Below are 11,527 nucleotides of genomic sequence, written 5' to 3'. Positions count from 1 at the left end.
CTCACCCTGTGAGTGGACACACCGCCATAGTGACAGTATTGGACAGCGCCACTCATCCTGTGAGTGGACACACCGCCATAGTGACAGTATTGGGCAGCACCACTCATCCTGTGAGTGGGCACACCGCCATAGTGACAGTATTGGGCAGCGCCACTCATCCTGTGAGTGGACACACCGCCATAGTGACAGTATTGGGCAGCACCACTCATCCTGTGAGTGGACACACCGCCATAGTGACAGTATTGGACAGCGCCACTCATCCTGTGAGTGGACACACCGCCAAAGTGACAGTATTGGGCAGCCCCACTCATCCTGTGAGTGGACACACCGCCAAAGTGACAGTATTGGGCAGCGTCACTCATACTGTGAGTGGACACACCGCCATAGTGACAGTATTGGGCAGCGCCACTCATCCTGTGAGTGGACACACCGCCAAAGTGACAGTATTGGGCAGCGTCACTCATACTGTGAGTGGACACACCGCCATAGTGACAGTATTGGGCAGCGCCACTCATCCTGTGAGTGGACACACCGCCATAGCAGCATGTACAACACTCCCCAATAGGAACACACCCCGCTGGGTTGTTCATCCTGTCACTTGTACCCAGACACAGCTGGGTACAGCTGTCTTGCTTACTTAACTGTCTCAAGTGAACAGTATCAAACAGATGATGTTGCTGATGTCAGCTGGAAGAGGCTATGTGTAGACCTCAAGTATCTACATAGAGAGAGGGAGAGAGAGAGAGAGAGAGAGAGAGAGAGAGAGAGAGAGAGAGAGAGAGAGAGAGAGAGAGAGAGAGAGAGAGAGAGAGAGAGAGAGAGAGAGCGGCTGGAAGATAGCGGTAGGGTGCGTGAGAAAGTGTCAACAATGGGATTTGGACGCAGCTGGGTATAATCTCTAAAATTGTTGGTGAGGTTCCTTCCTAAGAGTAAATGTAAGATAGATAACTTACATTTACTTGCTGAGGAATGATTCTGGTGGGGCTGGCATGATGAGGAATGATTCTGGTGGGGCTGGCATGATGAGGAATGATTCTGGTGGGGCTGGCAGGATGAGGAATGATTCTGGTGGGGCTGGCATGATGAGGAATGATTCTGGTGGGGCTGGCATGATGAGGAATGATTCTGGTGGGGCTGGCAGGATGAGGAATGATTCTGGTGAGGCTGGCATGATGAGGAATGATTCTGGTGGGGCTGGCAGGATGAGGAATGATTCTGGTGGGGCTGGCATGATGAGGAATGATTCTGGTGGGGCTGGCAGGATGAGGAATGATTCTGGTGGGGCTGGCATGATGAGGAATGATTCTGGTGGGGCTGGCATGATGAGGAATGATTCTGGTGGGGCTGGCATGATGAGGAATGATTCTGGTGGGGCTGGCAGGATGAGGAATGCCCCCTGAGAGAGTTGGTGGGCAGTGATACATAAGATAAATGGTAAATATGTTTTTGAAGGACTAATATAAAAATGTGGGGGGGGGGGTGTTGAAGGGGTCCCTCTTGTGGGGGTGTTGAAGGGGCCCCTCTTGTGGGGGTGTTGAAGGGGTCCCTCTTGTGGGGGTGTTGAAGGGGCCCCTCTTGTGGGGGTGTTGAAGGGGTCCCTCTTGTGGGGGTGTTGAAGGGGTCCCTCTTGTGGGGGTGTTGAAGGGGTCCCTCTTGTGGGGGTGTTGAAGGGGTCCCTCTTGTGGGGGGTGTTGAAGGGGACCCTCTTGTGGGGGTGTTGAAGGGGACCCTCTTGTGGGGGGTGTTGAAGGGGACCCTCTTGTGGGGGTGTTGAAGGGGTCCCTCTTGTGGGGGGTGTTGAAGGGGTCCCTCTTGTGGGGGTGTTGAAGGGGTCCCTCTTGTGGGGGGTGTTGAAGGGGACCCTCTTGTGGGGGTGTTGAAGGGGTCCCTCTTGTGGGGGGTGTTGAAGGGGACCCTCTTGTGGGGGTGTTGAAGGGGTCCCTCTTGTGGGGGGTGTTGAAGGGGACCCTCTTGTGGGGGGTGTTGAAGGGGACCCTCTTGTGGGATGCCTCAAACAAAACAAGAGAGGTTTAGAGACGCATGGAAAAGAGAAGAAGAAAGATGGTACCCTGCTTCGTTCTTTTCCCTTTCCTCGGACAGACGCTTTCTTAGAGCATCCACCTCCTCTCCTGGGGCATCCATCTCCTCCTGGGGGCATCCATCTCCTCATGGGGCATCCATCTCCTGAAGGCCAATCAGCCTCCCCGCCCCCTCTTACTTTCCCCTCCAGCTAAGGGTCAAAGATAGACACCGTATCACCTGTGGTGTTAGCACGGTCGGTGTTATCATGGTAATATCTGTGTGATCCTGCCTGGAAGGCCGGACACACACACAGGTGCAGGGGGGCGAGGTGCAGGGGGGGGCAGGAGACCCCCTCCCCAGCACGTGAGGGGTGAGTACATCACACTGCCCCAACGTTACTTGTCATTGTTGTAGTGAAGCGTTTGATGGTAACATTAATATAGCGGTGATCTCCGCGTTAAGTTATCAGTCGGGTGGTGTGGGGGGCCGACGACTGCCACCAGCCCTGAGACCCGCCCACAGGGACCCACCATCGCTGCCCGAGGACGCCGCTGGAGCTCCCCGCATAGTCTAATTCCGTGTTCAGTTTCTCTTAAACCTGTCGCTGAAAAAACGTGGCCGAGAATTCCCCGGGGTGTAAATAGATGCATATGAGGACGGCGACCACCATCACCTACAGTTAACCTTCGGCAAGTGGATGGTTTGTGTGGCGTCTGGGCGCCTGGTGCTCGTACCTCGGGCAGCAGCGCCGCCCCTACACCTCTCACCAGATGGTGGCTCTCGCCGCCATTGCTCTCACCACTAAGGCATTATATAGGTGTATAAACGACGGTATGTTCGTCTCTCCGTAATGCAATAGATGGGCCCATTCTGGGAGGCAAACGTCGTATATTTGCCGGAGTAGTTTTTAGAGAATGGCGGACGGCTGCCACTGCCATGCACGTCACGGAATATGAAGGTTTCGGGGCATTAGCGTGCCAAGCACCGGGGTCGGCAATGGTGAAAGTTGACGTCTTAGTGCAAAGGAAAACCACCCCAAGGAACTCTTGCCCTGAGAGCCGGTGCGCCCGGCCACCATTAAATATGCAATAGACCCAGACAACACAATGGCAATGGAATCTAAAATTTTATATTGTGGTCTTTGATCTCTTGGTGTTTATCGTTTATATTCCAGCAGTAGTAAGGCCCGCCGGGGCCCTCGTGTGTACAGGGGCCCTCGTGTGTACAGGGGCCCTCGTGTGTACAGGGGCCCGCGTGTGTACAGGGGCCCGCGTGTGTACAGGGGCCCTCGTGTGTACAGGGGCCCTCGTGTGTACAGGGGCCCTCGTGTGTACAGGGGCCCGCGTGTGTACAGGGGCCCTCGTGTGTACAGGGGCCCGCGTGTGTACAGGGGCCCTCGTGTGTACAGGGGCCCTCGTGTGTACAGGGGCCCTCGTGTGTACAGGGGCCCTCGTGTGTACAGGGGCCCTCGTGTGTACAGGGGCCCTCGTGTGTACAGGGGCCCGCGTGTGTACAGGGGCCCGCGTGTGTACAGGGGCCCTCGTGTGTACAGGGGCCCTCGTGTGTACATTGGCCCTCGTGTGTACAGGGGCCCTCGTGTGTACAGGGGCCCGCGTGTGTACAGGGGCCCTCGTGTGTACAGGGGCCCTCGTGTGTACAGGGGCCCGCGTGTGTACAGGGGCCCTCGTGTGTACAGGGGCCCTCGTGTGTACAGGGGCCCTCGTGTGTACAGGGGCCCGCGTGTGTACAGGGGCCCTCGTGTGTACAGGGGCCCTCGTGTGTACAGGGGCCCTCGTGTACAGGGGCCCGCGTGTGTACAGGGGCCCGCGTGTGTACAGGGGCCCTCGTGTGTACAGGGGCCCTCGTGTGTACAGGGGCCCTCGTGTGTACAGGGGCCCTCGTGTGTACAGGGGCCCTCGTGTGTACAGGGGCCCTCGTGTGTACAGGGGCCCGCGTGTGTACAGGGGCCCTCGTGTGTACAGGGGCCCTCGTGTGTACAGGGGCCCTCGTGTACAGGGGCCCGCGTGTGTACAGGGGCCCTCGTGTGTACAGGGGCCCTCGTGTGTACAGGGGCCCGCGTGTGTACAGGGGCCCTCGTGTGTACAGGGGCCCTCGTGTGTACAGGGGCCCTCGTGTGTACAGGGGCCCTCGTGTGTACAGGGGCCCTCGTGTGTACAGGGGCCCGCGTGTGTACAGGGGCCCTCGTGTGTACAGCGGCCCTCGTGTGTACAGGGGCCCTCGTATGTACAGGGGCCCGCGTGTGTACAGGGGCCCTCGTGTGTACAGGGGCCCTCGTGTGTACAGGGGCCCGCGTTTGTACAGGGGCCCTCGTGTGTACAGGGGCCCGCGTGTGTACAGGGGCCCGCGTGTGTACAGGGGCCCGCGTGTGTACAGGGGCCCGCGTGTGTACAGGGGCCCGCGTGTGTACAGGGGCCCTCGTGTGTACAGGGGCCCGCGTGTGTACAGGGGCCCTCGTGTGTACAGGGGCCCGCGTGTGTACAGGGGCCCGCGTGTGTACAGGGGCCCTCGTGTGTACAGGGGCCCGCGTGTGTACAGGGGCCCTCGTGTGTACAGGGGCCCTCGTGTGTACAGGGGCCCGCGTTTGTACAGGGGCCCTCGTGTGTACAGGGGCCCGCGTGTGTACAGGGGCCCGCGTGTGTACAGGGGCCCGCGTGTGTACAGGGGCCCGCGTGTGTACAGGGGCCCGCGTGTGTACAGGGGCCCGCGTGTGTACAGGGGCCCGCGTGTGTACAGGGGCCCGCGTGTGTACAGGGACCCTCGTGTGTACAGGGGCCCGCGTGTGTACAGGGGCCCGCGTGTGTACAGGGGCCCGCGTGTGTACAGGGGCCCTCGTGTGTACAGGGGCCCTCGTGTGTACAGGGGCCCGCGTGTGTACAGGGGCCCTCGTGTGTACAGGGGCCCTCGTGTGTACAGGGGCCCTCGTGTGTACAGGGGCCCTCGTGTGTACAGGGGCCCTCGTGTGTACAGGGGCCCTCGTGTGTACAGGGGCCCGCGTGTGTACAAGGGCCCGCGTGTGTACTCACCTAATTGTACTCACCTAATTGTGCTTGCGGGGGTTGAGCTTTGGTTCCGCCTCTCAACTGTCAATCAACTGGTGTACAGATTCCTGCGGTCCGTCTAATTACCAAAAACTACCACATACTACACACGCTTCAGAAAACTTCCTGACAATACGTTAGTAATGAATAAATATGATATATTTACTCATTACAATGTTGGTGCTGAACATACAACATGAAAAAACATAATTTTAATCCGAAAAAGTATCTTTTTATAAAGAAATTAGACGAAAATAAAAAGCTGGTAACGCCAAATCAAGTCGACGATCCAAGCTTCGGTTAGGTTAGGTTTGGTTAAGTTAGGTTAGGTTAGGATAGGTTAGGATAGGTTAGGTTAGGTTAGGTTAGGTCAGGTTAGGTCAGCCTAACTTAATATATCATATTTATTCATTACTAACGTATTGCCAGGAAGTTTTCTGAAGCGTGTGTAGTATGTGGTAGTTTTTGGTAATTAGACGGACCCGTTTCCTGAGCCTACTGGGCTCTATCATATCTACATTTGAATAGTGTACAGGGGCCCTCGTGTGTACAAGGGCCCGCGTGTGTACAGGGGCCCTCGTGTGTACAGGGGCCCTCGTGTGTACAGGGGCCCTCGTGTGTACAGAGGCCCTCGTGTACAGGGGCCCTCGTGTGTACAGGGGCCCTCGTGTGTACAAGGGCCTGCGTGTGTACAGGGGCCCTCGTGTGTACAGGGGCCCTCGTGTGTACAGGGGCCCGCGTGTAAATAGGGGCCCTCGTGTGTACAGGGGCCCGCGTGTGAATAGGGGCCCTCGTGTGTACTGTGGCCCGGCCGCCGGCCAACTCCCCTCCCCCCCCAACTCTGCTCCACCAACACCTAATTGATATCTGAAAAAAGGTGTTGTTTCAATAGCCATCGTTTGCGGCTGAGAGAGAACACAATTGTCTTCAAGCATAATCAAGGGAAGGGGCAGGAAAATGGTGGAGAGAGGGAGGGGGGGAGAGAGAGAGAGAGAGAGAGAGAGAGAGAGAGAGAGAGAGAGAGAGAGAGAGAGAGAGAGAGAGTGGTGGTGGTGGCAGCCAGAGATAGCGAGAGTCTACTATCTCTGGTCTGGAAACTGAGATGGATGAGTGGTCGGGGGTATGAATTTTACATGGGGAGCCGACCAGTGCTTCTTGGTGAAGGTGACGCCTCCGTACCCCCCCTGTCTCCTCATCCCCCCCCCCCCCTCTCTCTCTCTCTCTCTCTCTCTCTCTCTCTCTCTCTCTCTCTCTCTCTCTCTCTCTCTCTCTCTCTCTCTCTCTCTCTCTCTCTCTTCTCTCTTCTCTCTTCTCTCTTCTCTCTCTTTCTCTCTCTCTTTCTCTCCTCTCTCTCTCCTCACCCCTGTCTCTCCATATACATCTCCCACCAGCTCCGTGGCAACATTCGTTTCCCTGATGGTCACCACTGTGCTCGTAGTGACCATGCACGGAACATTGTTGATGTACTTGTGTGTTTGTGTCCCCTCGACAACCAGGATGGCTTACCTCCGTGACCGGTCCCTCGCGCCCGGGGACGTGCGCCCGGGGACGTGTGGCCGGGGACGCCCGCCCGGGGACGTGCGGCCGGGGACGTGCGGCCGGGGACGCCCGCCGCCCCTACACACTAAACCCTAAAACATCGCCAAGAATGTTCGCTGATTGGTGATCAATCACTGATTACTCGGGCCGTGTTAATCTCCTGGTGTGGCGTTGCTTGCGGTCGTGCTCGCGGTCGTCCTGGCGTGGTGTCCATCTTGATAACATCCTCCTGGCAGCGGTTGTCGCCTCGTGTCAACGATGCGTGGCATTTATTCTTAAAGGTATTGCTTAGACTGTCACCGCCGGGGCCCCGGCCAGTCTTCCCGATGTCTTCATCTCCCTGGCTCACGCGGCCGTCTCCAGCTGTTGAAGGCACAGTGTCACTTACTGTGGGTGACTCTCTCCTGCTCTTAACCTTGCCACTCACACTATGGCCACCGGCTCTACGACTCTCAGGGCACATGGAAGCCCTGAAGACAGTGAACATTATATAGGACCACTACAACACGCTACAGTGTATAGGACCAGAGAGAGAGAGCACAATGTGTCGGAAGGTCTGTGTTTGTCTCTTAACCAGCTGGTGTCGAGGAAAAGCATCAGTAATCAACATTGCACAAGATGTTATCAAGTGATGTAAGCTGTGGTAGCCTGGAAGAGACTGGGGGTCTATCAGGAGGGAGATGGAGACACCGAGGACGAGATTACAATCCCACGGTGGAGGATTTATAGCCTATTGTCTGCCTGCTTACTTTGACTTTTTTCCCCTGACCCGCTAACGGTGCTGCCGGAGGTGGCAGCGGAGGCGTTGCCATAGACCAGGACCCCAGCGTCTGACTTGCTGCCGGAGGTGGCGGCGGAGGCGTCGCCATAGACCAGGACCCCAGCGTCTGGCCTGCTGACGGAGGTGGCGGCGGAGTCGTTGCCATAGACCAAGACCCCAGCGTCTGACTTGCTGCCGGAGGTGGCGGCAGAGTCGTTGCCATAGACCAGGACCCCAGCGTCTGACCTGCTGCCGGAGGTGGCGGCGGAGGCGTTGCCATAGACCAGGGCCCCAGCGTCTGACCTGCTGCCGGAGGTGGCGGCAGAGGCGTTGCCATAGACCAGGACCCCAGCATCTGACCTGCTGCCGGAGGCGTCGCCATAGCCCAGGACCCCAGCATCTGACCTGCTGCCGGAGGCGTCGCCATAGCCCAGGACCCCAGCATCTGACCTGCTGCCGGAGGCGTCGCCATAGCCCAGGACCCCAGCATCTGACCTGCTGCCGGAGGCGTCGCCATAGCCCAGGACCCCAGCATCTGACCTGCTGCCGGAGGTGGCGGCGGAGGCGTCGCCATAGACCAGGACCCCAGCGTCTGACCTGCTGCCGGAGGCGTCGCCATAGACCAGGACCCCAGCGTCTGACCTGCTGCCAGAGGTGGCGGCGGAGGCGTCGCCATAGAGGAGTCTTAAGCAAGGAACAAACCAGGTACATTATTCAACAATCATCTACACAATTGTCGAGCTCGAAAACGTCACCGCGCAAGTTTATTACTGTTGTAAACAATCTCGCAGAGCTTTGGAGCTCAAATTGTTTAATAAATATCAACAAACCCGCCATGATTGAAAAAAGATGTAGAGGTTTCGTAAGAGGTTGCCTAGAGGCATGATGAATTCTGGTCGTGTTTGGCACTGTCATCATCTCTACAACATGATGAGCAGGCGGACAAGCGACGCAGACGAAAAAGCTAAAGCATTTGTAAAGCCTGAAGATTATGAGCATTATTATATAGGACCATATAAGATAGAGCACACAACAGTGCATAGGACTTCATAGGTCACTCTACATTAATTGAACTGTTGAGAGCATGCTGCATTATATAGGACAACATTAAGGATGTTGCACTAATATATATATATATATATAGGACCACTGAAAGCATGCTTCACTATATGGGACCTCAGGGAGAATGCTGCAATATATAGAACCACATGGCGAATGCCACAATGTATAGGACTACAAATCATCAAAAGAAATACGAAATAAAGCACCTTGGAACTGGATAATACAATCCGTAACCTCAAATCCAACCTCAGAGCATTCAAAGCAGCGACTCTGCAAGACGCCAGACACCACAGTTGAATGGCTGGTAGACCCACAGCTAATTAACGGTCTTTACACGTTAAAGTGTCTGGTGAAGAAGTTTGTAACTATAATTTCTTTCTAGTCCAACTGCTGAGTATCCCCCAGGATGCAACCCACAACAGTTGCCTGACTCCCGGGTACCTATTTACTGCTGGGTGACTACAAGCATTAGATGAAAGGAAAACAAAAGTGCTTACCTATTTCTGTCTCTCCCGGGAATCGAACCCGCGATCTCCCGATTGTGTGCCAAGGACGAAGCCTACTGTACTACCGGGGATACGGACTATGCGGACACGTAAAGATATTGAAATGTTATTGAAACGCTCGAGCAATAAGGAGATATTTGAGGCCAATAACGGGATGCGGCGGAGAGGAAGCCACAGTGTAATAGCCACAGCTCTCTCCCTCTCTGCCTTTACACCCACAGAACAATGGCAGCATAAACGTCTCTACAATACAAAAGGCCAACCATTAAGTGTCTGAAATATACGTGACTCAAGGTGCGAGCTGCTCCTTGTGGTGGTGAAAGCAGCAACAGTCTCACTGATCAGCAGCAGAAACAGTAACAATTGCAGCAGCAGCAGCAGCAGAAACAGCAACACTAACTGCTGAGCCACGGTTCCTAGTGTGTGTACTTGTAAATACTGTGTACCTTGATGTTGCAGTTCCGTGTCGTAGTGCTCTTCAAGTCCTGTAAGGTGCAGGTCGCGTCACCATCCTTTCACTCCACGCTACTTGTTGGCTACTTGTACGGGATACGATTTTATTTATATATATATACAAGATTTCTTACATTCTTGTACAGCCACCAGCACGCATAACGTTTCAGGCAGGTCCTTAATCCTATTATTCCCCAGAATATTCGGGTCGTTGATGTAAATAGCCTCGGCTATCAACGACTTTTGTAAAGTCTGCAGTGGTCAAGTGGATAACGTACTGGATACTCTGGTGTTTAGAGCACCATACTTTAAATATTCAAATCTGAGGTTCGAATCCTTCCTGGGGTTGAGTTCTTAACATATATGTATACTAGCTGTACCCGGCCATGCGTTGCTGTGGCTCAGCAACGCATGTGCAATGCTGAGCCTCAGCAACTTTCATCTTTCTCCCAGTCCTCCCCACCATTCCCCTTGCCTTGTCCCCTCATCCTAACAACCGTTCCTCACTCACCCGTCCCCTCTTCCTCCCAACCATTCCCCACTACCCCGTCCTCTCGTCCTCCCCACTATTCCCCTCTCCCCAACATCCCCCACTCCAACGTCCGCTCGTCTTCCTAACTATTCCCCCATTCCACAGTCCCCTCCTCCTCCCCACCATCTCCCATTCCCCCATCTCCTCGTTACCCCTACCATTCCCTCCCCCCCTCCCCCGTCCCCTTGTCCTTTCCACCATCCCCCACTCCTCTGTCCCCTTGTTCTACCCACCATTCTCCATTCCCCTGTGCCCTCGTCCCCACCATCCCCAACTCCACCGTCTCCTCGTCCTCCCCACTATTAACCCCTCCCTTGTCCCCTCGTCCTCCTCACCATCCCTCACTCCCATCTCCTTGTCCTCCCCACCATTCCCCACTCCCTCGTTTGATGCATTCCCAAACGATCAGATGTTCCCATCAGAAAATTGGGAACATCAAATGATCAGATGTTCCCATCACTGAAATATAAGAAAAACAGTTAAAAAAAACGAAATGAAAAAATGAAAAAATACAAAAATAAACTATACTCAGGAAATGAATGGTATGGTAAACAATGCAGCTCAAGTCCAACTCAATGTCGCACAAAATAATTAAATAAAAATAAAAATCAATTGAAATCTTTAAAAATTCAATTGGTCAATGCAATCAGAAACATTGAAATGGAATCGTAGAATATTTAGTATAGCGTGTGTTGCTCTTGCATGCAACAGATTGCGCTGTTTCTTCAAAAATGAATGATTTTACCTGTCACAGGTGTGGCATCTATACTCATAATGACTTGAGAATGGTTCAGGATGGACCGAAACGTCGTCGTCCCTTCACTTTCTAGTGTGTGGTTTGGTCAACATATTTCTGCCATGTTATTGTGACTCCTCGTTTGCATCTATACTTATACTTATGAAATGAACGGTATGGTAAACAACACAGCTCAATTTCAACACAATGTCGCACAAAATAATTAAATGAAAATTAAAATAAATCGAAATTTATGAAAATTCAATTTATCATGGCAATCGGAAACATTCAAATGGAATCGTAACATATTTAATATAGCTTGAGTTGCTTTTATGTGCAATAGATGGAGCTGTATTTTTAAAAAAAGAAAAAAAATGTTTTTACCTGTCACAGGTGTGGCATCTATACAGTTGGTATATAAAAACACGCGTGTATTCGAATGGAACGTTGTCTCAAAATTTCAAAGCAATCGGTGAAGAACTTTCGGAGATTACAGCGTGTGTTGCTTTTACGTCCAACAGATGGCGCTGTTTAAAAAAAAAACATGTTTTTTTCCCTGTCACAGGTGTGGCATGCATATAGTAGGACTATAAAAACATGCGTCTATTCGAATGCAACGTTGTGTCAAAATTTCAAAGCAATCGGTAAAGAGGTTTCGAAGATTTCCCTCACATGAAAAACACAGTTTTTAAAAAAAAGCATCTTTTTCCTGTCACAGACGTGACAACTATATAGTATGTATATAACAACCCGCTCGGATTCGAATAGAACGTTGTGTTAAAATCTTAGCGATTTTGAACAAACGAACATTTCCATTTGTATGGAAATGTTCGTTCGTTTTCCGTACCACATACATAA

At 53.4% G+C, this 11,527-nt stretch overlaps 1 protein-coding gene across 1 annotated transcript; it reads right to left on the bottom strand.

Annotated features, from left to right (window-relative positions):
- Positions 1-955: 955 nt before the first annotated feature.
- LOC138365254 (uncharacterized) lies at positions 956-1,351 on the bottom strand. The gene has a single exon (XM_069325525.1). The coding sequence runs from the start codon at positions 1,349-1,351 to the stop codon at positions 956-958; it is 396 nt and encodes a 131-aa protein (XP_069181626.1).
- Between the last annotated feature and the right edge of the window lie 10,176 nt (positions 1,352-11,527).

Source organism: Procambarus clarkii, chromosome 16 (assembly GCF_040958095.1).
Source record: "Procambarus clarkii isolate CNS0578487 chromosome 16, FALCON_Pclarkii_2.0, whole genome shotgun sequence".
NCBI classification, from domain to species: Eukaryota; Metazoa; Arthropoda; class Malacostraca; order Decapoda; family Cambaridae; genus Procambarus; species Procambarus clarkii.
This window is presented reverse-complemented; position numbering and strand designations above follow the sequence as displayed.